This window comes from Engystomops pustulosus, chromosome 3, assembly GCF_040894005.1.
Source record: "Engystomops pustulosus chromosome 3, aEngPut4.maternal, whole genome shotgun sequence".
In the NCBI taxonomy this organism is placed as follows: Eukaryota; Metazoa; Chordata; class Amphibia; order Anura; family Leptodactylidae; genus Engystomops; species Engystomops pustulosus.
Window position 1 is genome coordinate 131,595,484 of NC_092413.1, and position 26,251 is coordinate 131,621,734.

At 39.4% G+C, this 26,251-nt stretch overlaps 1 protein-coding gene across 20 annotated transcripts in view; it reads right to left on the bottom strand.

Moving 5' to 3' along the window:
- The window catches only part of RIMS1 (regulating synaptic membrane exocytosis 1), a 258,952-nt gene that overhangs the window by 187,319 nt on the left and 45,382 nt on the right, over positions 1-26,251 (bottom strand). For all 20 annotated transcript variants that reach the window (XM_072142150.1, XM_072142154.1, XM_072142153.1 and 17 more), the window contains 2 exons: positions 3,343-3,686; positions 1,681-2,540 (listed from right to left, as the gene is read on the bottom strand). In XM_072142150.1, coding sequence (XP_071998251.1) covers positions 1,681-2,540; positions 3,343-3,686 — 1,204 coding nt within the window. The remainder of the gene's footprint in view (positions 1-1,680; positions 2,541-3,342; positions 3,687-26,251) is intronic.

Below are 26,251 nucleotides of genomic sequence, written 5' to 3' on the forward strand. Positions count from 1 at the left end.
GGTACCAAGATGACATAATATGTGTCAGTACAAAATCATGAAAGGTAAATATCAATCTTGATTCTTTTAGTGGGAAAACATCAGTGTAGACAAAGGTGTAAAGGTGTAGTCCAATAAGTGAAAACTGTAGTCTCAACTTTCTGGCTGGGTGTACTTGTTGCATTTACAATGCACTTACAATGTGCTAACATAGTCAAAGTCAAAAAGACCCTCTCTTCAAAGGCATTGTTTCTTACAAGTAATGGTCTGAGAAATAGACTAGTATACAGCAGTTACAGTCTTGCTTGGAATACTCACACTTAGCCCCGGCACCCCTGAGGACGCCACTAAGGTGGCGAAACATGTCGGGGGGGCTGTAGTGTCTGTTTGTTTTTTATTTAGCAGTCAGTGAGCCTAAAATATAGACAGTTTAGTCAGATGCAGAATAATGTGTGTGTGTGTAAGTGAGTGAGAATAAGGGAGATCACAAATCGCTCCTCCATTTACATGTGAATCAATGGCAGTGTGAGACTAATCAAGAGTGTTGTGGTGCTGCTATGTATGGACACTTTAAATTATACTGGCAAACCATCCCGACTGGATGGACAAATACACGGCATTAAAGGTCTTAACAAGACTCGTCCAAAAACGATACATAGTATCACACTAAAGAGCTGTGGTTACAGCTCACCGGCGACACCTAGTGCCTGCAAAGTATAAGGGTCCATCCATACGCAAACTGCATTGGCAGATCCCACTCCTCACTGTCACCATTCCACCCTCACCGCTAATTTCCAGTGGATACAATTGATATAATACTCCTTGTATTTAGGCTTCTACTGACTGTAGATTTTTAACCAACTATATAGTGCTTTATTTACTAAACCTTCTAATTTTAATGCATATCAATAAAAAATTGCAGTTTTACATTCAAAAATAAATTCTTTTGACAAATGGGTCTTAGTGGGGCCGCTAGGCCCTTTTTGTAAATAGTTGTTTGAATTTGAAGACCCAGTCAAGATTTAGACCACGAAACTATCAACTATTGCTTGGAATATGACACAGTTCAGGCACCAGTCCACAGCCTTAACAGCAATCCAGAGCTCTAAGTATACATCTGTCTGTGAAACCACCTTAGAGCAAATTCACACGACCGTCAGGGGAACGCGTGTCCCCCCCTAGACGTCTATGGAGCACAGACTCGTTACGGTGAGCGCGACAAGTGCTCACCGTCCCGAGCCGTAACCACAAAAAGATAGAGCCGTATACGGTCGTGCGGCTTCTATTTTCTAAGGAGATTCAATACATTTTTAATGTTTTAATAATACACTTTTTGACTGTATATCTTCTCTATGGAATCAGATGACATTTGACTACCAAGCATGTCCCCTCTCACACTAGATCCGTGACTTTCATGGAAAAATGAATTTAGTTTTTTCTTTTGTCTATACAGAGAATGGAGCTAGAACAGAAAATGTGTTGAACTCTGTGTAGTGGGCCGCCCTGGAACTGAGCCTGGTTCACTTCCCTGAGGCTGACTCAGAGAATGATTTTTGTGTCGATTCTGACGCCAGATGCGGCTTGAATTTGGGGATCAGTGGGCTCCTGATATGATACTAAAAAGCTTTTCTATAGATAGGTCATCAATATGTCTAGCCTGAATCCCCCTTTCAAAAACTTCAAGTAAATGTGACAGCTTACCTTTCTCACTGACGCTTTCACTTTCAATTTCCACATCCTCACAACTGGTGTATTCCGGTGTAGATGCTCCTTCTTCTTCCGAGCTACTCACTGACATCTGTCTTCTCTTACCAATACGTTTAGATCTGTGGGGTTTTGGTGGGGATGGCCTAACAGATTCTGATTGATCTGAACTAAGAGAATCGTTCCTTGACATTGTCTCCATTTTTTCACGGTTAGTCTTTCTCATTAAAAGAGCAGAGCTTGGATCTAACCGAGTCTGTTTTTTAAAAGAATCATGGTTTTTTGCCTCATTGTGTTCTGGTGGCACAGGGCTATGTCTAGGACTAGGTGGGCTGTGATTTGACACTTGGTTTGGCTTAGAAACTATTCCATCACCATTCCTATCAATAGAAAAGGACTGCTGACTTTCAAAAACAGTTCTTTTGTCCTGAGGTCCTTGAACTTGAGAATTCTTCCCTAACTTGTTCTCAGGAACTTCTGCTTCATCTAATTCTGTATGTGGTAGTGATGCATCACTGTGTCTCCTTTCATGCCGTGCTTTGGAAACCTTGGCATGCATACGCATCTGTTGCTCCTCAGGTTGTGGCTTTACAGGGTACCTGGCTAAGTTGGGGTCACTTCTATACCGTGTTTGATAGTCTTCATCAGCCCTTTCCTTATCTTCTTCCGTGTTTCCTGTTTCCTCTGACTTTTCTGGAATGTCTTGTGATCTACCTTTTCCCAGTCTTCTGCTTTCTCTTCTTTCTTTATGTTCATCGGTATACGCCTGCCCTGATTGGTTAGGAAATTTCTGGTTTCTCTTACGATCACTTTTTGCAATTTTTCCATTCTGTTCGGAAACTGACACAACCTTCTTCCTATAAACAAGATTTAAAAAAAAACAATATTTACAATCAATATGGAATTTGTAACTCATACTGAATGTCCTAAGGGTGCGTCCACACGTTCAGTTTTTCAGATTCAAAAGCAGGTCTGGATCATAATGGTGTGAGACAAATAATTGAAAGGTGCTGCTCCTGGTTTGGGCATCAAAAACTGCATCTGAAAAGCTGAATGTGTGGTCCTACCCTAAGTCTTCGTCTTCCACTTCTGTTGTAAGGGTACTTCAGGAGAACTCCTGATGTATCCTTACAATGGAGGGCTACAGCATATCCCACCGTATGTGGGATACATCCTCCTTTTCTGAAAGAGGGAGCGCTGATTTTCAGGATGCCTCCAAAGGGACGCATGGTGGGGCATGTTTTATCTGGAATTTTTATATGTTTTTACCAATTAGGTAAATTTCTGCAATTTCTGCACTTAAAGGGGTTTTCTGAGACTGAAGTGTTGATGATCAATCTTTAGATTAGGTCAATATCGGATACACCCCCTCCCCACCACATCCAAGGTATGAATAAATGGAAGTCTAAAAACTACTTACGAAGCACAGCTCCATACATTGTACACTGTGTTTGGTATTGTAACTCATGAAAAAGACTGAACTGCAAAATACCTGGCATCTGAGACACATACCAATCTGACATTGATATCCTACAGCACAATTAAAATAAAGACCTAAATCTTATTAAAAAAATTGTTTTGCTTCATATTGTAAATATGACGATTTGTACTACAATGACTGTGGGGAAACATGTCAGGTCTGCTGTATTATACTGATACCTGTCCCGTGGTGGTTCACTTCTTGATCTTGATGACTGCTTCTGCTCCTGTCCTGCAGCTTGTAATGAGGATACCGACCCCTTGCTTCGATTAGACTGTAAACTAACAGGTGAGGTCTCTTGAGAACCAGCTGTTGCGGCAGTACTTAAAGGTGTTTGTGATCTAGATCTCTCTTGAAGTCTAGCTTTCTTTTCCCTTGGTGCATCTGAACCAGCACCAGTACCAGTGTCACTTAATGTTCCATCCTGACTAGGAGGCTGCTGTGGACCACTTCCAAAAAACCAAGCTCCCGATTTTGTAAGAATTTCTTGTTGCTTTCGGCACAGATTACAAACCCACATTACCTATTTAAGAGAAGAAAAAGAATGGACATGAAACCAATTAAGAAAAAAATAAAATATGAATTCATTAAAATTTCATTATATTTACACATTAACATGTACATTTTTTTTTTCTAATTTTGACCCCTTAGGGAACAGACTCATTTCTTCCTTAACCCTTTTTATTTCTCATTCCCCTCCTTCCACAAGCCATATATTTTTCAATCTTACATTTATTAAGCTATATGAGAGCTTATTATCTGTGGGATGAATTCTAACCCCTTACCACCAAAGCCACTTTTCACCTTCCTAAAACAGCCCATTTTTCAAATCGGTCCTGTGTCACAATAAGTGGTTATAACTATGTAAAACTTTAACATATACAAGTGATTTTGAAATTGTTTTCTAGTTCCACTTTGTACTTTTTCAACACATAGTCATAACAGTAAACAAACTTGATAACTAACATTTACCGGATACCTGCTTTATGTGGACATGGTTTTTTATGCATACTGTAATTTTTGTGGGATGCAATTTTTCCTATTTTCATAAAAAACACAAAATTGAGGGACCTGCTCAGATTTCAAGTCACTTTGAGAGGCCTAAGTAATAGTAAAAACCCCATAAGTTACCCCATTGTATAAACTACACCCCTTAATGTATGTAAAACAACTTTTATGAAGTTTTTTAACCCTTCAATTGTTTTACAGGGGTTAAAACAAAATAGTGTACAATTTTGAAATTTACATTTTTTTGGCTAAATGAATGCGTTTTTTTCAAAAAATGTACAAATTCTCAGTGGATAACTTCAAAGTTTTATACCAAATTTCTCCCGAGTATAACAATACTCCATATGTGCTGGAAAACTGCTGTATGGGCACACGCCAGGGCATTGAAAGGAAGCAGAGGAGTACAGATTTGTATTGTCAAATTTTAATGGCTATAAAATCTTAATTTTTTGGCAATGTGGACATATAATGGCATACCGTATGTACTCGAGTATAACCCTAACTCACCTTCCGACGCTGCTTGAAGGTCCTCTTCCATACATCGCAGTCCAGACATCGGCTCAGTGTCAACGCAGGGTCCGTCGCAGGCATCATGACGTCAGTCGCATGCTGACATTCTAATGTGTGCGCCGGCAACGCCACACACTATGATGTCAGTCAGTACAGTACATGGAGCACACATTTTATATTGCCTTTTTCTATCATGTACACTCGTCCAAACACAGTTGGTATTTTTACCACGATTTGTGTTTTTAATTGTTTTTAATATTCCATTTTTTGTTGCTCAATAAAATTACTTGATAGTAGATTACTTGTACGCATCCTCTTTTTCTTTGTTCTTTATGTACCAGTAAGTGGCTGACGTCATGGTGCCTGTGATGGACCGAGCGGAGACACGAAGCCGATGTCGGGCTGTATGGAAGAGGACCTGCCAGGGGGCGTCAGAAGGTGAGTACACTTTTTGATTTTTTTCCTACAGGCATTATATTGGGGGCAGGGGCTGCAGGCTATATAATACAGGGGGCTGGCAGGCTATATACTACAGGGGGCTGGCAGGCTATATACTACAGGGGGCTGGCAGGCTTTACACTAGAGGGCCTGGTAGGCTATATACAACAGGGGGCGCACGGTATATACTACAGGGGCTGGCAGGCTATACACTAGAGGGTGCTGGCTGGCTATACACTACAGGGGCTAGCAGACTATATACTACAGGGGCTTCCTGATTATATAGTACAGGGGCTTGTAGGCTATATACTACAGGGGCTGACAGGCTATACACTACAGGGGCTGACAGGCTATATACTACAGGGGCTGACAGGCTATATACTACAGGGCCTGGTAGGCTATATACTGGGGGGTGGGACCAATGCATTTCCTATCCTCCGCTTATACTCGACTCAATAGGATTTTCCATTTTTTTTTGTGTTAAAATTAGGGGTCTCGGCTTATATTCGAGTCGGCTTACACTGGAGTATATACAGTATTTTCTGTGACATTAGATGCACTTTACAAATACTTCATTTTAGTGGGTGTTTAGCTTACTAAATTCTTTTGGTAACTCTTAAATGTATGGAGGAAAAGAAAATCAACAGTTTTGGTTTGCATTTCCAACCCTAGGCTTAGATTTGAGTCAATATGTTTTCCCAGTTTTTTGTGGTGAAATTGGGAACCTATACTTGGGTCTGCTTATGCTTGGGTATATCCGTTGAATGTCAGCTACTGCTTCAATATAAGCAAATTACAAGAAATTAGGCTTAACTTGTCATGACTAGATGTATTTTATTAGTTGGAGCAATAGATTTGGTATAGTTTAGGATATATTCTGTATTCCAAGGTATAGAAAGATTAAAAATGTAAGTGATACTCATGTATAATAACGTTTCTCTATTCTGGGTTTGAATAACATGCTGCCAACAGCTCATGCCCTATGAATATATACAGTACTAATATTTACTGTTTAAAGATAGTCGTGCTGTGCATCTAGGTCAGATCATTTCTAAAAATATGCAGTATTTTAATCCTGCCGTGGGATGCAGATGTCTATGTTAGCATGAGAATAGAGATTACACAAATTCCTGGTAATAATACAACCTTTATGAGAACATATCTGTTACAAACATGTTAATCGCTTTATGTAAAAACTACCAGTATTCTGGCTTTGATCCAGTTTAACATGCTGTATATATTTTTCATATAATAGATGCTTATGGCTGTGTTCATACAATGTGCTGGGATTGGGTTACGAAACGCATTTCTGGTGTATCAGGAGAAACTCCTCTCCAAACGCATATACGCACTTAGACCGAAACCACAACTATAGTTTTAACCCCGATAACGGACATTGTAAAAGGGGTGTGAAAGAAGTCTATAGCGAAAGAAAACAGGGAGAGAGGGTTTCTAATGATGACAAATACAGGAACCTAAATGGGGGGACCCTTGAATAAATGTTAACTTTTCTGTTATGCATATTTGCCCATTTGTATCTTAGTAGGCGATCACTGTTGCTCTTCCTCAGCTTGTAAAGCCCTCTCCACCTGAAAAAGCCTTGGATTATATTTGTTTAAATCATACTACTTTTATGGCGAAGACAGATGATGAAATGTTCCGATGAACCCCTTATGGTGATGTACATAGTATAGATTTTTTTAATTTTTTTTCCAAGGGCCCTGCTGTGGACATTACATTATTTATGTAAAGGGGGGCATCTGCTGTGGACATTTCATTAAAGGGGACATCGGCTGTTGACATTTCAGTAAAGGGGGTTCTGCTGTGGACATATCATCAATGAGGTGCGGCTGCTACTGGACATTTTACTAGCGTAGCGGCTGTATTTCCTACACTAGGGCTTATACTCCAATCAAAAACTTTTCACAGTTTTTTTTGTGTTAAAAATTAGGAGCCTTGGCTCAGAGGCAAGGCCAGGGGTAGCAGACCACATCTCCTACACTGTCGGACGGTAATCGGGTGGATGTTTTCATGCAGTTAGAGAATGTGATCGGCTAGGATCACTATAGGACATTTGGGGTGGTGAAAGGTCCTTTTTAAAGGACATCTATCACAACTTTAGGGGTGTTAGACTGTCCTAGAACCCATGCTCGTTACCTGTAGGGGATGATTCCACTTATTTCAGCTTAATTCCAGGCTGCTTAATCGCTGAGAAACAACTTTATAAACTTTTGTAATTGAGCTGGTGCACTCAGGGTTGTGAGAACTTGCCCCTTGTGCAGCCGCATGGGCCCTTTGATCGGCAAAGCTGCTGGTGGCATAAACGAGCCTCGGGTCACACAAAGATCCGAGGCTATCATAATCTAGGCGACTTGCACATTATAATAGATGGTGTGCAAAATCCCCATATACTGCCATACTAGGGTTAAAGTACCCTAGGGAGTCTGAAAAATAGTAAAAAAAATAAAATAAAAAATGATATTAAAAAAGCTTAAAAATTCAAATCACCCACTTTCCCTAGAAGTCATATAAATCTAAACAGTAAAAATCATAAACACATTAGGTATTGCCGCGTCCAAAAATGCCCGATCTATCAAAATATAATAACTGTTTTTCACTGCGTTTAACCCCGTAACAGAAAATAGCTCCCAATTTTAAAAAAAGTCCTAAAAATAGAAGCATTGAAAGGTCATCAAAAGGCGCAAAAAATGACACCACCTACAGCTCCATTCAATGAAGTGTAGTTATGAGCGCCAGGAGACGGCAAAATTAAGAATTTTTTTTTGTGCAGGAGGTTTTATTTTTTGTAAATGTATGAAAACATTATAAAACCTATACAAATTTGGTATCCCCATGATTGTACTGACCCAATCAATGAAGTAGGCCTGTCATTTGGAACGTACAGTGAAAGCCGTAAAATCCAAGCCCATAAGACATGGTGCAAATGTGTTTTTTCATCATTTTCACTGCATTCAGAATTTTTTTCCTGCTTTACAGTATACAGCATAGAATATTAAATACCACTACTATGAAGTGCAATTTATTCTCCTGTATTCTCCCTCTTCAGGAGCTGCTGAACCTCACAGATAAAGGAAATATTCACTTTATATGTTACTACATTTTTGAGAAGGGAAAATATCAACTAATATGCATGTTTTTAACCCTTCTCTATGTAGAATTATCTAAGAACACACTTTCTCTCTTATTGCCTTTAATTTAGTGATAGTTTTTTTTTGTTTTTTTTTTTGCAAAAATTGACTGATACAATGAACATTCGATCCTCTTCACCTAATGTCACTACATATTAACACCGCGACCAGAACATGTCCATAAAGCGATATGTAACATCAACAACACACACATGTTCTGGAATAAAGTTTTTATTACCCACCATCCTCCATTATTTACACCTGTGTTATGAAGTTCTCACTCAAATTCTTATGAAGCGCGGAAGGTTCTGTTATTGTGTGGATAATATATTGGCGACATCTAAAAGTGACTTTTGTTATCTCATTAGAGGGGTTTATGGATATATAATTATTTATTAGGGTTACCATTGTGAAAGGGATACAACAGACCCCTGAGGAAGTCGCAGGCTCTGACGTAACGCGTGGGGTTCCTCCGGCCACTCGTCCCTCTTCCCCTTACCACTTTCCTTCCCCTTACCACTTTCCCCCATGGCTTACCTTTTATGTTTTCAGCTATCCACTTAATGCTGGCTTTTTGACCTCTCCACTGGTTGACTCCTTTTGATCGATACCTGGGTTTGACCATTTGTTTACCTTGTCATTTAGGAGTCTGCCAAAAATTTTCATCACTTGGTAGACAAATGTGCCAGAAATTTTTGTACGTTGTTGCTCACATTTATTTTCATTTGTGCATGGGGGGGATTTCTCTTATCTGATGTTGATTGGTGGCCGTGTGTGGATCGGCTTGGACTGGCTCCGTTCCACTTGTTGATGTGTATTTTGTACACTTTTTAAATGCTTTTATGAAATGTGATGCATGGCATCATTTGTGTGTGTTTTCTATACTTTGAAATAAAATTTATACACTATTTAGCCTTTACACACCAACTTGTTCTTTTTGTTTTGACCATTGTGAAAGGGATCATACAATGATGGATCTGTGTGACGCTTAGTGCAAAAATTGTTTGGTGTCCCCTGTGGATTTAACGTTCCCTTTGCTGCACAATTTGGTGAATATCCACATGTGGGGTATGTATGATCTCACATCTTTCTGTGTAACCCCTTAACGACTTGGCCTTTTTTAGTTTTTTCACTTCCATTTTTCACTCACCAACTTCAAAAATCTATAATTTTTTTATTTTTCCACATAAAGAGCTGTGTTTTGGCTTATTTTCTGCGTAACAAATTGCACTTCATGGTGATGGTATTGAATATTCCATGGCGTGTACTGGGAAGCGGGAAAAAAATTCCAAATGCAGTGAAAATGGTGAAAAACCACATATGCAACGTTTTCTTGTGGGCTTGGATTTTACAGCTTTCACTCTGCGTCCCAAATGACATGTCTACTTTATTCTTTGGGTCGGTACGATCAAGTGGATACCAAATTTGTATAAGTTTTATAATGTTTTCATACATTTAAAAAAATTAAAACCTCCTGTACAATTTTTTTTTTTTTTTTTTGCCATTTTTTGCGAATTTTGATGGCGTTTTTATTGCTATAATTTTTGGGACTGTGTGACCTTTTGATCACTCTTTATGAATTTTTTTATATTTTTCAAAATGGCAAAAAGATGCCATTTTCAACTTTGGACGCTATTTTTCGTTAAACGCAGTGAAAAAACCGTTATTATATTTTGATAGATCGGGCATTTTCGGACGCGGCGATACCTAATGTGTTTATGATTTTTACTGTTTATTTATATTTATATCAGTTCTAGTGATTCTAGGGGGGTGATTTGAATTTTTAGGTTTTTTTATTCTATTTTTTTTTTTTAACTTTTTTTTATTTTTAATTTTACTATTTTTCAGACTCCCTAGGGTACTCTAACCATAGGTAGTCTGATTCGTCCTATCATATACTGCCATACTAATGTATGGCAGTATATGTGGATTTTACTCCCCATTCATTACAATGTGCAATTAGCACATTGTAATGCATGGGTTAAAACGAAGTAGCCTCGGGTATTCGGAACACCCGAGGCTACCATGGCGACGGATCACCGCTCCCCGTGAGGTCATCGGGGAGCGATGATCCGCTACAAGATGGAGGCGCCCACGCGGCGCCATCTCTTTGAAGCCGCCGGCAACATTGCCAGCGGCGATCGATGTGAAAACACCCGCGATCGGTGCAATATGCAGTACAGGCTTACCGGCTATGGAGCGCACACCGGGAAGGGGTTAAGGAAAGTATATTTTCTTTATATAAGTATTCTGGATTTGTACATATTTTAGAGGAAATTTTGAATGTTAAATCTGTGTTTTATTGGGTTTACTGTAATTCTTTTTGCTGTAATTTCGGGTCAGTGAAGGGTTAATACCCCTTGGTTGAATTCCCGGGTGAAGATGCTTATCATTTATCAGTCTAGTTATCTACCTCATATAATCTGACCATTTTTATGACTTGCTTTTTCTCTATCTATTTATTAATCAATCTTCTATTTCTCTTCTACTGTATTTATCTCTCATATATATCTACTGTATATATCCTCTACAGTATAGTTCTGCATCTAGAAATCTCTATCATCTTTCATATTTTTCTTCTATCATTATAATTATAACTAATAATTCTTTATTTATATAGCGCACACAGATTATGCAGTGCTGCACTGTGATTGCCAGATCAGTCCCTGTCCCCATGGGGCTCACAATCTATTCAACCTACCAGTAATTTTTTTGAGTGTGGGAGGAAACTGGAGAACCCGGAGGAAACCCACGCAAACACAGAGAGAACATACAAACTCTTTGCAGATGTTGACCAGCACTGCAAGGTTGTAGTGCTAACCACTGAGCCACCATGCTGCCCATCAATCTTCCTATCATCTATCTATCTCCTATAAAATTCTCCCATATTACAGTTTGTTTTACTAAAGGGAGCCTCTTACTGACTGTGACTGGTCATAAAATAGTTTTATTTTGGGACCCCACTTTTAGTTTTGCCCAAGGCCCCACATTGTCTAGAACCGGCCCAGACGACATATACATCTGGAACTATCCTCCTACCTTTCCTCCAACTCTCTCTTTGACTAATTACAATTTTGTTTCCGACCCAATCATCCCACTGAGACTGCCCTAACCAAAGTCTCTAATATCTTCTTAGGCAAAGCACCACTATTCAGCTCTCTTCCTAATTGTCCACTGCTTTTGCCAATGTTGATCATTCTCTCCTGCTGCAAATGCTATGTTCCCTTGGTATCAGTAACCTTGTCTTTTTCTGGATATCCTCATACCTCTCCTACTGGACGTTCAGTGTCGGTCACTCTCATATCACCTCTTTACCATGCCCCCTCTCTGTTACCGTACCACAAGGCTCTGTTCTGGGACCCCTACTTTTATCCATCTACACCTCTTAACTAGGAGAGCTCAATAAGTCTCATGGTTAACTATACCTTCTTTGCTTATGACAATCAGATCTATATCTCCAGCCCAGACATCACATCTCTGCTAGCCAGAATTCAATAGTGTCTATCACCCATATCCTCCTTTATCTCTTCTCATTTTCTAAAACTTAACATGGAAAAAAAAGGAAAGTCATAATCTTTACTTTGCCTAACACATCTATCCCACCACCCATCACTATGGCTCTATATTTTCCATGGTCCCTAAAGTCCATTGCCTTGGTCTTTGACTCTGCCTTATCCTTTAAGCCTCAATTACAACAGCATGCTGTCTCCATTTCAAGAACATCTATCACATCCTACACTTCCTCAACCCAGCGTCTAATTGCTTATTCATACCCCCATCATATCCCATCTGTACCACTTCAATATTCTTCTCTGCGGTTCTCCAAACACCCCCCACCCCCGATCCATCCTTATCTGTGCTGCACACAACAAAAAGCTGTAAAAAAACAAAGGGTCAAAAGTCTGATCATACCCCTAAATAAATTCCTTGAGGGGTTTAGTTTCCAATATGTTAAAGGAATAAGAAACAAGCCCTCATACATCTCTGTAAACAGAAAAAAATACAAAAGTTCTGGCTTTATGTAGGAGGGGTTCAAAGTAAACTAGAAAGCATATCACAAAACATGTCCAGGTAATGTCCGGGTTAGGCGCAGTCATCCAGATGCCAAACACCAAACTTCATGTACAGGTTGGGTCCATTCATCTCTAATAAACACACACAGACACAAAAATACGGTGCAACTTTAAGGGGTTAAACTTGACGACCAAGCCAATATAGTCAAAAGAAACATAAAGCAATACAAACTTTTCAGAAATAATAAAGATCATTTGTTAAAAGAGCCTTTTTCTTTTATCTCTAACAACAATGCTGCAGTTATTTTTCTGGTACGACATATACATGTTGTCTGCAGTAGCATCCCACTAGGAAGTAAGATTGCAACAATGATTAATCAATGTTCTTTAAAAAGATTGCAATCTCCATAAAAAATAAATCTAAAGCTAAGCAAACACCCTCCCTTGGTGATCCAGAATTATGCACTGTTCTTTGCAAACTTCCTAAATACACCCATTTTTATTAGCTGTTCTACATGTCCAGATGCTCATTAATAAAATATTATTTTAGCTATCTTAATTAGGGCCAATCTGCTTCTCTTTTTTTTACATATTTTTCACATTTACTAAGGGCTTTGTGCCATTTTTCTGTTGGACTTTACACATTATTTTAGGTGTAAACTGCTTGCACAGGTATTTAAGAAGAGTCTGTACCACTATTCTGTCGCACGCGACACCATGCGATACAAATTAGGGGTGTTCCGGCGCTCAGTCGGACCTTGAGCTGGATTTAACATGCAAAGTCTGTCGCACGCCCTATGTTATAGGTGCACCACAAAAAAATGGTGAACTCTGTCGGCCACTGCAGGGAAGCAAGAGATTCATGATTTCTGGTGCATGTTCTTAATGAATCTGTCGCACCGAGCATTCTACACAGCCAGAGCACTTTTAGTGAAGTTTCCAACTTTCTTATTAAATGTGCTCCACAAAGTTCAAGCATCATGACTTACATCATGATGTTTGAATATTTATTCCCATTTTGGCAAGGGCCATAAGCACAATCTGGGATCTGACTCATTTTAGGATCTGGCTAGGCTCTGATTAATGTTCCATTAAAGAGTAACTATCATTTGATATCATTTTTGATGTTTTTGGGGAGGAGGGTTGTGCACAGTTTTCTAATATATTTCATTAAGAAATTCTGATTACCATATATACTTGAGCATAAGCCGACCTGAGTATAAACCGAGACCCCTAATTTTACCACAGAAAACTGGGAAAACCTATTGACTCGAGTATAAGCCGAGGGTATAGTATACAGCCCGCCAGCCCCCATGTAGTATACAGCCAGCCCCACGTAGCATACAGCCTGCCCCCATGTAGTATACAGCCTGCCCCCATGTAGTATACAGCCTGCTCCCATGTAGTATACAGCCTGCCCCCATGTAGTATACAGCCTGCCCCCATGTAGTATACAGCCTGCCCCAATGTAGTATACAGCCTTCCCCAAGGTAGTATACAGCCTGCCCCCTTGCAGTATACAGCCTGCCCCCATGTAGTATACAGCCTTCCCCCTTGCAGTATACAGCCTGCCCCCTTGCAATATACAGCCTGCCCCCTTGCAGTATACCGCCTGCCCCCGTGCAGAATACAGCCTGCCCCCCTGCAGTATACAGCCTGCCCCTGTGTAGCATACATCCTGCCCCCGTGTAGCATACAGATAAAAAAAATACACTTAATACTCACCCTCCGGTGTCCCCGATGTTCGTCGCGGCTCCCGATCCCCATCGTGGCTCCCGGCGGCTTCTTCACTCTTCTATCTTCTATCTTCTCTGTCCGGCAGATCGCGACGGCTGTCGCACACTGTGATGCGACGCTGTCGCCGCTGATGATGTCATCAGCGGCGACAGCACTGCATCACAGTGTGCGACGGCCAGCAGATCGCATGGACGCGACTCTGCCGGCTAGAGAGAATAGAAGACAGAAGAGGAGACACGGGGAGCTGCCAGGAGCCGCGACAGGGATCGGGAGCCGCCACGAACATCAGGGACACCGGAGGGTGAGTATTAAAGGGTGAGTATAGACAGTACTTTGTAAAGAAACAGGCTGCAAAGTGCCCCTTAGTAACTCCTTCACTTCTCCGTTGTCAGATTGAAGAAGGGATTCTCTCTCCTCTCCTGTTTTTGTACACAGCTCTTAGCTATGAGTGTTAAACCTTTCTGTAGGGATGCAGCAATTCTATGGCCCACATTTATTAAAGTGTTTTCCACTGAAAAGAACGTCCAAACTGCATCCACATGTATTTATAAAGTGATTGTGCCAGTGTTGTGTTGTGACTGCACTATGCCGGACCGGCTATACAAAATTTTTTTTTATCTTCTGGCGTTAATAACTTTTTCATCTTTCGGTGTACAGAGCTATGGCTGGTGTCATTTTGTGCGAATTTTAATGACGTTTTCAATGCTACCATAATTAGGACTGTACGGCCTTTTGATCACTTTTCATAGAATTTTTTATATTTTTCAAAATGGCAAAAAGGGCCATTATATTTTAATAGATCGGGCATTTTCGGACACGGCAATACGTAATGTGTTTATGATTTTTACTGTTTATATTTATATCTGTTCTAGGTAAAGGGGGGTGATTTGAATTTTTCGGTTTTTAAGTTTTTTCATTTGTCTGGTCGATCCTACAATATACTGCCATACTACAGGGGATTTTCCATCTCATTCATTACAATGTACAAATCGCACATTGTAATAAATGGATTAAAACGAGCCAGCCTTAGGTCTTTAGAAGATCAGTCACCAAGATCGGCAGCGCCACCATCTTTGTGAAGATGTGTCATTTGGGGTGCACAGTGAAAGCCCTAAAATCCAAGCCCACAAGAATACGGCACAAATGTGTGTTTTCACCATTTTCACTGCATTTGGAATTTTTTTCTCCGCTTCCCAGTACATGGTATGGAATATTCAATACCATCACTATGAAGTGCAATTTGTTGCGCAGAAAACAAACCATCACAGAGCTCTTTACGTGTTAAAATTAAAAAAAAGTTATAGATTTTTCAAGGTGGGGAATGACAAATGGAAATGAAAAAATAAAAAAGGGCCAGGTCATTAAAGGGTTAAAGACTAGAATTGATAAAAAAAATACAGTAACAGCCGTCAAACACTCATTCACAAAGTGCAGTTTAAGGAAATCTAACATCAAGGTAAAGCAGGATAAACTAGGGGCACTTACTTATAGAACCAGGCACTGTAACAGTGGTACTTATCCATGGTCTCCTTCCTTCTTAATTTTAAGTTTTAAAATTATGCTAATTAACGTGGAAGGCCATTATGTGTGTTACAGAAACCCAATGTCCTCTGTCTTCACAAGCTGTTCTCCCTCTCCCCCTGCACTTCATGTAATATCAGCAGCAGTAAGCATACAGTTGAAAGAGGGTTCCTTCAAAATGTAACAGCCGGTGAAGCTACAGCACAAAGGTGCTCTGAAATCACACCCATGGCCTTTCAGGCAGAAAATATCATCATTTTACATGTTTATTTTAGAAGAAAAAAGGCCATTGATAACAAATATAAGAAGATTACAGTCACAGTGCTTCTATCTAGGAGTAAGTGTCACTGGTTTATCCGTGCTTAATGCTGATTGTAGATTTCCTTTAACTTTCTGAAAAATAAAAGAGTAAATCTCATAGCATCATAGAAGAAGCAGCTAACACCTATAACATTTTTATGTGGGAAGTGTGGTTTACAGCAATTAAACACATGTTAAAGTTGTGAAGATCAGGGAAATCTATATTAAATGTGGCAAAGATAAATTTCATCAGCAGCTTGGAAAACACCATATTGTTAAAAACAGCAAGAAAATGTTAAACCCAGCTTTGTCAAGTATGCAGCGGTGTTTCTCCATCACAATTTCCTGTGTTAACAGGGCAGTAAACAGCTGATGAGTGCAACTATTGAAAGTCGATTTTACACATAGGCAATGAATACTACATCCTCCTTAACCCCTTTAAAAATATCTTTTTCAAATCAGTGGATCAAAAAAGAGATCATAATAAACCACAGCTTTTTAGGATAGGCGGCCATATTTATTTCTTAGGATACGCTGCCACATGAGGAAAAACACCATTTGTGGCTCACTACCATACCATACATAGGGACCATACAGATTATGAGGGTGAATTATGGAATACTACAGACTAAGGCCCCTTCCACACTTGCGTTGCAGATCACGTCAGAGTGCGATCAGTTTTCAGTCAGAGTTTGTTCAGTGTCTCAGTTTTTCACGCGCATTTTCAATGCAATTTCAATGCGTTTTTCACACACAGATAATGCGCGTGAAAGGACTCAGGACTGAGCTCTATCTTTTCTATGGCAATTGATGCGTGAAAAACGCATTGCACTTGCATGTGTCTCAGAGTGCAATGTGTTTTTGATGCATCTCCATAGACTTGTTGGTGCGTTTTTCATGCACGTGACTTGCAAAAGTAGAGCATGCCGAGATTTAAACGTGCGTTAAAAAAATGCGCCTGCGTGCGTAAAAAAAAAATGCAAGTCTGAAAAAGCCCATTGATTACAATGGGTCAGAGTGCAATGCAAGTCAAAGCACGCTCAGAAAACGCGCATGAAAAACGCAAGTGTGGAAGGGGCCTAAAACTGAGGCATTATTTGCTGGGTCTCTGCATCTCTCACTGCTCCATCCCTCTCCCAAATACAGAGATGGATATGGCCAGTAATTTCATATGTCAGTGAGATGGCAGTTTGTCTTGGGAGACCATAACTTCTTTAGCAGATTACAGAGTTAATGTCACTTTAGAATTTTGGAAGGAGGAATAAAACAGCCAAATAAGTAAAGAAATAAGTATTATTATTAGTTTCTTATGTTTACGTGTAATATTGAGTTCTGAAAAGTGAGTTTCAAAATTAAGTGACCGTTTAAAGGGAATATCTCACCATCATGTTTACTAGTTTTTACATCAAGTTTTATGTCAAAAATAGGTTTTAAGACTTTACAAGTCAATATTTATATTCAAATTTAAAAAAAAAATCTTGCAGTTTTCACACTGACCATTAAAACTAATTAATATTCTTACAATTCCAGTTTTGTACAAAAAGTATCACATTGGTGCAACTCCATTCTTGATTTATAATGCTGATCCCTTTGATTATCCTGTATTCCATATTAGAATCATAGAGAGCCTTTTCCCCATTATGGGCTAATTGCCATCAGCCTCATGGGGTTTTTAGCCCTCTACTGGATCAACTTGAACTTGTAATCTATTATGATGAGTGATACACTGTGTTACAGCGCTCACATTTTCTTCTTCTTTTACCTTCTTATCCAGTTTTTTAAGCCTTTTAAAATTATGCAAATGAGCTTGAAGGGCTCCAGGCTCCACAGGTGTTAATGGATCCTGGAGCCCCTCAGGCTCATTTACATAATTGTTAAAGCATTTTCTTCTTATAAACAAGGGCATAGGAAGCTTAAAGAAGAGTGGATCCTTCCAGAGGGGGCACACACCAGGATGCCAGCCTGCTTGGTTTACAATCCTTGATCCTGGTGGTAGATGTCCTTTAAATAAAAAATATTCCGATATGCCCTTTTAGAGCATAATACACTTGATCAGAAATGTTCCCTTTTGCCACACTCAATACACAGCCATTCAGGTGAATGTCACACTGTAGGGGAAATGTCTCAATGGCTGTGGTTTCTCTGGACAAAATGTAATGTTTTCTGGGGGTCCTAGGAGCCCCAGCAGCATTCTGAAAGTGGTTGTTTCTGATGAGACAAGTACTTTTATGTACAAACAATACACAGGCAGGGTCATATGTGCAATGAATCATCTGTCCCTTGGGCTACAGGATAAAGATAATAACTGGAGTGCCTGTGCTCGATACAACAAAAGAAAGACTAAACCATACTTTATGGGCACTTCTACATTTCTGAAATGAGGCTTCATAAATATGCTATGAGCTTTGACCCACTTTAAGAGTCAAAAGCCATTGTCAAATATGATAAATAACCATCGGTATCATGTTTTACATATGCATTCTTTTTACGGCAAGTGACAGTACTACCTGTGGGTATACTGGTTCAGCAAAAAGCAATCCATCAAGGTTCTAGATTTTCACTGAATAGAACATTTCTCTATTAAATTTTAATTAGAAATAGGACACAATGAAACATAATGCTGACAGAAGATATATGGAAGACAATATACAGCACATGATCATATAGAAATAAGCTTTGTGAAATAAAAATCCTACAATGGATCGAGTGTGGCACATGTATTAATGCAGGGGTCCCCAAACTACGGCACACGGGCCACATGCGGCCCGCTGACCCTTTCTATGCGGCCTTCGTTGCATCGGACTGCAGACTTCAGCAGTCGGGCAGGGGCCTCCGTCCGGAAAGGAAGCTCCTACCCGTCACAGTATAGTGCTCGATGCAGCCGGAATCGGCCGCTTGAGCACTATTACTGCAGGTGGAACGATGTGCCTGGAAGACGCACATCGCTCTTTGAACCTGGATGCGCGCCCGCTTGATGACATCATCACGCGGTCGCGCACCTTTTCCTGTCCGACAGCCGCAAGAAGAAAGAAGCCGCGGGAGCCAGAGGTGAGTATAGGATTTTTTAAAATTTTTTAAACAGCAGTTAAAACATTGTGCCGGCTGGGGGCCCAATATATGAAACAATTCATCAATGAATGGCGGGTGGGAGGGAACATAAAACAATGAGTGGGGGGGCACATAAAATAATTAATGGTGGGTGGGGGGGCATATAAAATAACTAATGGTGGGTGGGGGGGCATATAAAATAACTAATGGTGGGTGGGGGCATATAAAATAACTAATGGTGGGTGGGCATATAAAATAACTAATGGTGGGTGGGGGGCGCATATAAAATAACTAATGGTTGGTGGGGGGCATATAAAATAACTAATGGTGGGTGGGTGGGGGCACATAAAATAACTAATGGTGGGTGGGGGGCACATAAAATAACTAATGGTGGAGGGGCAGCATAGGAAATAATTAATTGACCCAATTAATTAATTCATTGGGCCAATATATAAAATAGTTCACAAGGGGGTGCAGCATATTAAATAATTAATTGGGGAGGGGCAGTGTATTACAGATGCGGTCACATGTACTGCTTTTTATCCGGCCCTCCAACGGTCTGAGAGAGACAATGAACGGCCCCCTATGTAAAAAGTTTGAGGACCCCTGTAATAATGGATCTGCACCTGTTATTTATTGGGAAATTGCAGGGCTTTTTATTTTGGCAACCAATGCCAACCAAACCTACTGGCACTTACCAGTAGGTAAAAATGAAGTTACCTGTAGAAAAAGTTTACTGTGTACATTATCAGATTTTTATCTTTGTAAAGGGGATTCATCACATTTCCCAAAATGCTTGTTTCAGAAACTACCTACCGTATATACTCGTGTATAAGCCGAGTTTTTCAGAACAAACAATGTGCTGAAAAATGTCCCCTCGACTTATACACGAGTCAATATACATGTACTTAAAACCTTTACAAATTTTTTTAAAATAATAAACTTATAAACTCACCCTCCGGTGGCCCCAACGTGCAGCGTTGCTCCCCCGATGTCCGCGCAGGTCCTCTTCCGGCTTCCGCGCCGTCTTCTGTCTTCTCCAACTTCGTGCATCATACTAGACGCCGTCCGGGGGAGAACAATGGTGGCGCCCAGCACGAAGTTAGAGAAGACAGAAGACGGCGCGGAAGCCAGAAGAGGACCGGCACGGACATCGGGGGAGCAACGCTGCACGTCGGGGCCACCGGAGGGTGAGTATATAAGTTTATTATTTTCTTTTAATGCTGGGCTGGCTGTATACTACTGGGGACAGTGCTGTATACTACTGGGGGCAGTGCTGTATACTACTGGGGGCAGGCTGTATACTACTGGGTACTGGCTGTATACTACTGGGGACTGGCTGTATACTACTGGGGGGGGTCTGTGACCAATGCATTTCCCACCCTCGGCTTATACTCGAGTCAATAGGTTTTCACAGTTTTTGATGGTAAAATTAGGGGTCTCGGCTTATACTCGGGTCAGCTTATACTCGAGTATATACGGTATATTTCCTAAAATAATAATTCAGAAGCATATTTTCTTATAAAATTTTTTAAATCCATGCATTTTTGCTGTGCTATATGACAATCTGCAGCACAATTTGTCTTTTATAGTGGCTTATTTTATATTCCATACAATGTACTGGGACACTAGAAAAAAAATTCTAAATGTGGTAAAATTGCCAAAAAACCCCACAATTGGGCTATTTTATTTCATTGTGCAATCTAATTAACACCCTCCCCCCCATATTCTCTGGGCCAGTACTATCACAGAGATACCACATAAATAAATTCAATAAATTATTTTGAAATATTGAACATTTTTTTTCCCTGTATCTGCATTTTCTGATGCCTGTAACTTTTGTAAGGAGCTGGGTAAGGTGGACTTTTTTGTGTGTGACGAACCTTTAAATTGCTAGATTTACATTTACATTATGACCTTTTGGTTACTTTTCATTAAAATTTTTATGCCCAAAAATAGCAAAAAAGTGATTTAGACAGTCATTTTACAGAATTTATTTTCTGTTAGGGCCTTCAACGCATAGGATAATCCTTTTCAGATTTTAATAGACCACACATTTATGGACGTAGAATTCTTAATAGGATAATATAATAATAGGATTATTATTATTAAGGTCACTATTTAATTGGAGAGAAAATCGGTGTTTATGTCTATTACAGCGACCAGAATGTGAATTAGGTCACACTGGAAGCTGTTTTCCAGGTGTTGGTCTCTTAGAAGACCTGGTCCAGGACTCTAATTGCTGGAGTGGAGACAGAAGTGAGATCACCACTCCGGACCAAAGCCTCCATATTCTAATGGGTCTAACAATGCACCAGGTGTGCAATCCCTTAAAGAAGGGCGTGGAGCAGTCAGCAGTCTCTCTCTACCTGGAGACACAGAAGCTGGACTGTGTGAGAGCCACACGTGAGTGACACAGGGTTACTGAACGTATGTTTCATGCTGGCAGGGAGAAGCCTCCAGTGGTATAGTTAGAGCTGGACAGGCAAGGATTTTGTTTGATACTGGTGTTTTTCTGGACCAAATCACAGTTTCAACTTGAATCCTGCTGTCCATCAGAGCTTTGTCTTTGCCGACCCTCACGATTGTGCAAAAAAATGTGCTGAAAAACCTCATCTCGGCTTATACATGTGTCAATAAAAAATAAAATAAACTTAATACTCACCCTTTGGCGCCCAAATCCTTGGCACGGCTTCCTATCCTCGGCGCGGTTCCCGGCGGCTCCTCTTCTCTAACCGGCAGAGTCGCGTCCATGAGATCTCCTCGCCAGCATACATATTGGCTGTATACTACAGGGAGCGGGCTGGCTGTATACTATAGGGGGCTGGCTGTATACTACAGGGGGCTGGCTGTATACTACAACCTCGGCTTATACTTGAGTCAATAGGTTTACCCAGTTTTTGGTGGTAAAATTAGGGGTCTCAGCTTATACTCAGGCCGGCTTATATATATATATATACACACATATTTGGGAACAATATTTTTTAATAATTTTTATTTTTACTATTATTTCAGGTTCCCTTTGGTACATTAGCCCTAGTGAGGTCTAATTACTACTTATATATAGTAGCCTGCCCAAAAAACGAATTTCACCGTATCTTGGCCAACAGACCTAACAGCATATAAAAATAAGTTGGGGGACAGCTCGGTAATAGTGACCACAATATCATTGATTTTGACTGCACATAATCTTATAACCCAGCATCAGCATGGGTTTATGAGAGTTCGGTCCTGCCAATGGAATCTTGGGTACTGGTGGATGATAAACTTGAACAGAGCCAGGCTGCTGCTGCTAAAGCAAATAAAAATAGGGGATGTATTAAAAGAGGAATAGATTCTCATGATAAGGACCTCGTTTTGTCCTTATACAAGTCACTGGTCAGACCACACATGGAATATTATGTACAGTTTTGGCTGTATAAAAAGGACATAGTAGAACTGGAACGGGTGGAAAGGAGAGCACCCAAGATTACTAGGGGAATGGGCTGGAAGCACTTAATGGTGCTGCTGTAACTTCTTTTTTTACCCAATTAATCTTTATTTAATTAACAATAGAAAAAATTTACAATATTTTACTATTAAGAAAACAGTGATTGGGATACAAAAATCAATAATTTTTTTTAAAAGAAAAGCATCCTATCATACCTTTCTTTTTGCATCTATAGCGGCAATATAATGCATAATATACCACTTTTGATTTGATACTTTTTATCTCTTAAAATGCCAAATCCCTACCCCCCACACATACAAAAGTAAAGAAAAAAAAACACATAACTCCCCTTGCCCATCTCTCTCTCACTCCATACCCACCGTCCACCTGCTTCACCACATACAAATCACTATTCTATACACCATAGAAAGCTCTTTAAAGAGAAATTTGCCTGTATGCCAAGCCTAAACTTTTTCTAAAACGCAATAACCTTCTCCTATGAAAGAGGAATTAACTATTTTCCTCCATATATCACACGTTAGCCATTCCTTAGCAAGCCATAATTTAACAATAAAAAGTCTGATGCAGAATAAAAGCTTTTTAACTATCTTAATCAACCAGATGAATTAATTATTCTCCAATAAACCTTTACCAAGTGTACAAAATCTAGAATCAAATGGACATTGTATGGATTAAAGTCTCTTTATGCTAAGCAAGATTTCACCCCCAAAAACTTGGATTACTGGACAATATGCTAAAATGTGCTTGTCATCTGCCCTATTCCTACCACATCTCCGACATTTATGATCCATATTCATCTAAATTTAGCTAGTTTCTTTGGTGAATAATATAGCCTGTGCAATATAAACATCTGTACCTTCATATGATTCACATTTTGGTATGAATTAACAATGTCCCAACATATTTGCTGACATTCCTGTTCGGTTATCACACCTATATACTCAGTACAATTTTCCGAAATTTTGAGTGGCGCTGTCTCACGATCATTTTATAAAATTTCAACATTCTAACTCTACTACCCTGCGACAACATAATAAACTGAATAAATACAGTAGGTATCAAAAGATTTTTATACTTGTCTTATATTCCATGTATGTATAATCTGTAGATATGCAAACAAAAGCTTTCATCTAGAACAAAAGCTTTCATCATGCATCAATTCTTGAAATTCTTTCATCCTTCCCCCTACAATCAGTAGGGGCAAATAATTCACATCTCTTCCCTGACATTTAACATAGTTATTTTGGCATGCTAATATTTTATTACCCCAAACAGGAGTAAAGGGGTAAAAAACCTTCTTGCATCCACATCAATTTAATCGGATGCCAAATATCATGCATCAAGTGCATAGTGACCCAGGAATTATTATCTCAAAGATATTATACTGTCCAAATACACTACCCAAACACCTCTTGAAACATATATTCAACAGAGCTATCCCAAACTGATCATATATTTTAACTGTGCCACAAGAAAATACATCCTAATATAAGATATGGCAAAACCACTCATATTATATGGAAGCATCATTAATTCTGGGGTTTATACCACCCCCACACACAAAATCACAAAAAAGGCTTTCTATTATCTCTCATTTGAAATAGCCACTGGGTTTGGCACGAAACCTGCATACAAGCCGCGGCAAGAGAGACATCTTTATAAGGGCAACTCTCCCTATTACATTTAATGGGAGTTTTTATCATATTTTCCACTAATTTTATCCAATAAGGGTACTACATTTAACTTAACAAACTCAAATATTACCAGAGATAGTAATAACCAAGAATTTAGTATAACCCCCCTCCTCTATTACTGCCAACTCCCATGGCCTATAGCTTCCCATTTTATCCGAAGCCAAACAAGCAGACTTTTTCAAGTTAAACCACTTCCAAATTCCTAAAATAAACGGAAAGAGTTGTGATCTCCCAGATATAATAAAATATTGTTGGCATATAATGATATTCTTTCTTTGACCATGCCTTATTTTAACCTTACAATTTCCAGATCTTGCCTGATTTTACATGCTAATGGACAAAGGGAGATAGCAAACAACAGAGGAGACAGGGCATCCCTGCCGCAATCCCCTACAAATTTTAAATGGATGTAAAATGCTTACAAGTAGCTGCACTACTGGTTCACTATATAGTAATCTTATCCATCCTTTAAAACTTTCTCCACCAAAACCCATTATTTCTAAGGTTTGAAGGCATCCAGAAGCAAGATACTACATTGAATGGGATCAGTTGTCCATTATGGACACACCTGGCATAAAGGCATTCTGATCCACGTGAATGATACTACGAATACACCATTTAACATTATCTTCTATGAGGTCTCCATTATCTTTGTCTGCCCTGGGGTCTTCATTATAGTTGCTTGCTTCTCTATTATTGTTATTATTTCTTTTGCGGTCCCAATTATTATTGTCTGCTTCAGGGGGGTCTCCATTATTAGTTGTCTGCTCTGGGGGCTCCAATTTTATTGTCTGCACTGGGGCCTCTATTATAAATTGCATGGTTTTGGCACCGTAAATATATTTCCTGGGATCCATATTATTAATTCTCGCTTGGTCTGGGGTCTGTATTAGTTATAGTAGTCTGTAGTACTTATAGTTAGTAATGTATTGTGATATTTATAATTTCTGGGAGGCATTTTATGCTGTACTGCTTGGGCTGGGGCTTCTTGGGTGCTGGTTACAAATGTGGTCCCTTGAAGTTGAGCAGTATGACAATGTCACCCTTAGACCAACTAATGTTGCACAACCTGGATTTAGGAGATGTAGGAAACTAAAATTACCATATATACTCGAGTATAAGCCTAGTTTTTCAGCACAAAAAATTGTGCTGAAAACCCAAACTCAGTTTATACTCGAGTAAAAAAAATATAGGTTTTACCAGGTTTTTGTGGTAAAATTAGGGGCTTCGGCTTATACTCGAGTATATACGGTATTATTTGTCATTTTTGGGATTTCTGGCATTCCACTAAAAATCACAATTTTTGTGGTGCACTATTTGCCCCTCAGAGCTACCCACGGTACAAGACCGGTCCACAAAGTCTCAATTTAAAATCTGGTAATAAAGAGAAAGTTTTTTTACTCTAACCAGAGCTCCCAATGGTTCTTTTATATACGACCCTTCTCATATAAAGTTCTGTTTCAATAAACCGCACAAGTCCACAGATCCTCCTGATGAAACCATGCCACTGTTCAGACCAGCACCATCAAGTCTCTTCGTTTTCCTTTAAGTATTTTATTACGCAATATTACTGAAAGAAATATGCATGCAGATGGTGTAGTATGTCCAAACAAGTTAAAATGACCGGTCAGAGTAAAAAAACATTTTTCTCTTTATTACTAGATTCCACTTAAAAGATTCTTTCAGTTTGGGGTAAGAAACAGATAAGCAAAACACAAGTATAACTCCCGTATAACAACCGCTTTAAAAAATTGCATGTAGTAGGTGATTTTAACTAGTGATTTATATACTACAACACAATATATTTACTAGTAATAAAACTGCTAAAAGTATGGCTTTGTGGGAAGCAAGTTTTCAGTCTACAAAATAGATGTAATATAGGAAAGTGTCAATTTAACAGCCTCTGAGTATAATAGACCATCTTTAAGGTGCTAAATAAAAAAAGTTCTGTATTTTGTACTTGAACATTGGCTATTTTTATCCCTTTTCGTAAAAGGAACAGCTGTAGTTTTTTCCTAGCCTCCTATAAATATAGGTTACCTGACAGAAGTCATTTACAATGCAAATTACATCTAATATAATTTACTGAAGGAGTGATTGAAGAGAAGCGACACTGCGATTGTCAAAACTGCACAATAACAAAACCCACGCATTTGGCACCATAATGTCTAGAGAAATATTCCAACATTGTATCATACACAAGATAAAGGAAAGAAAAG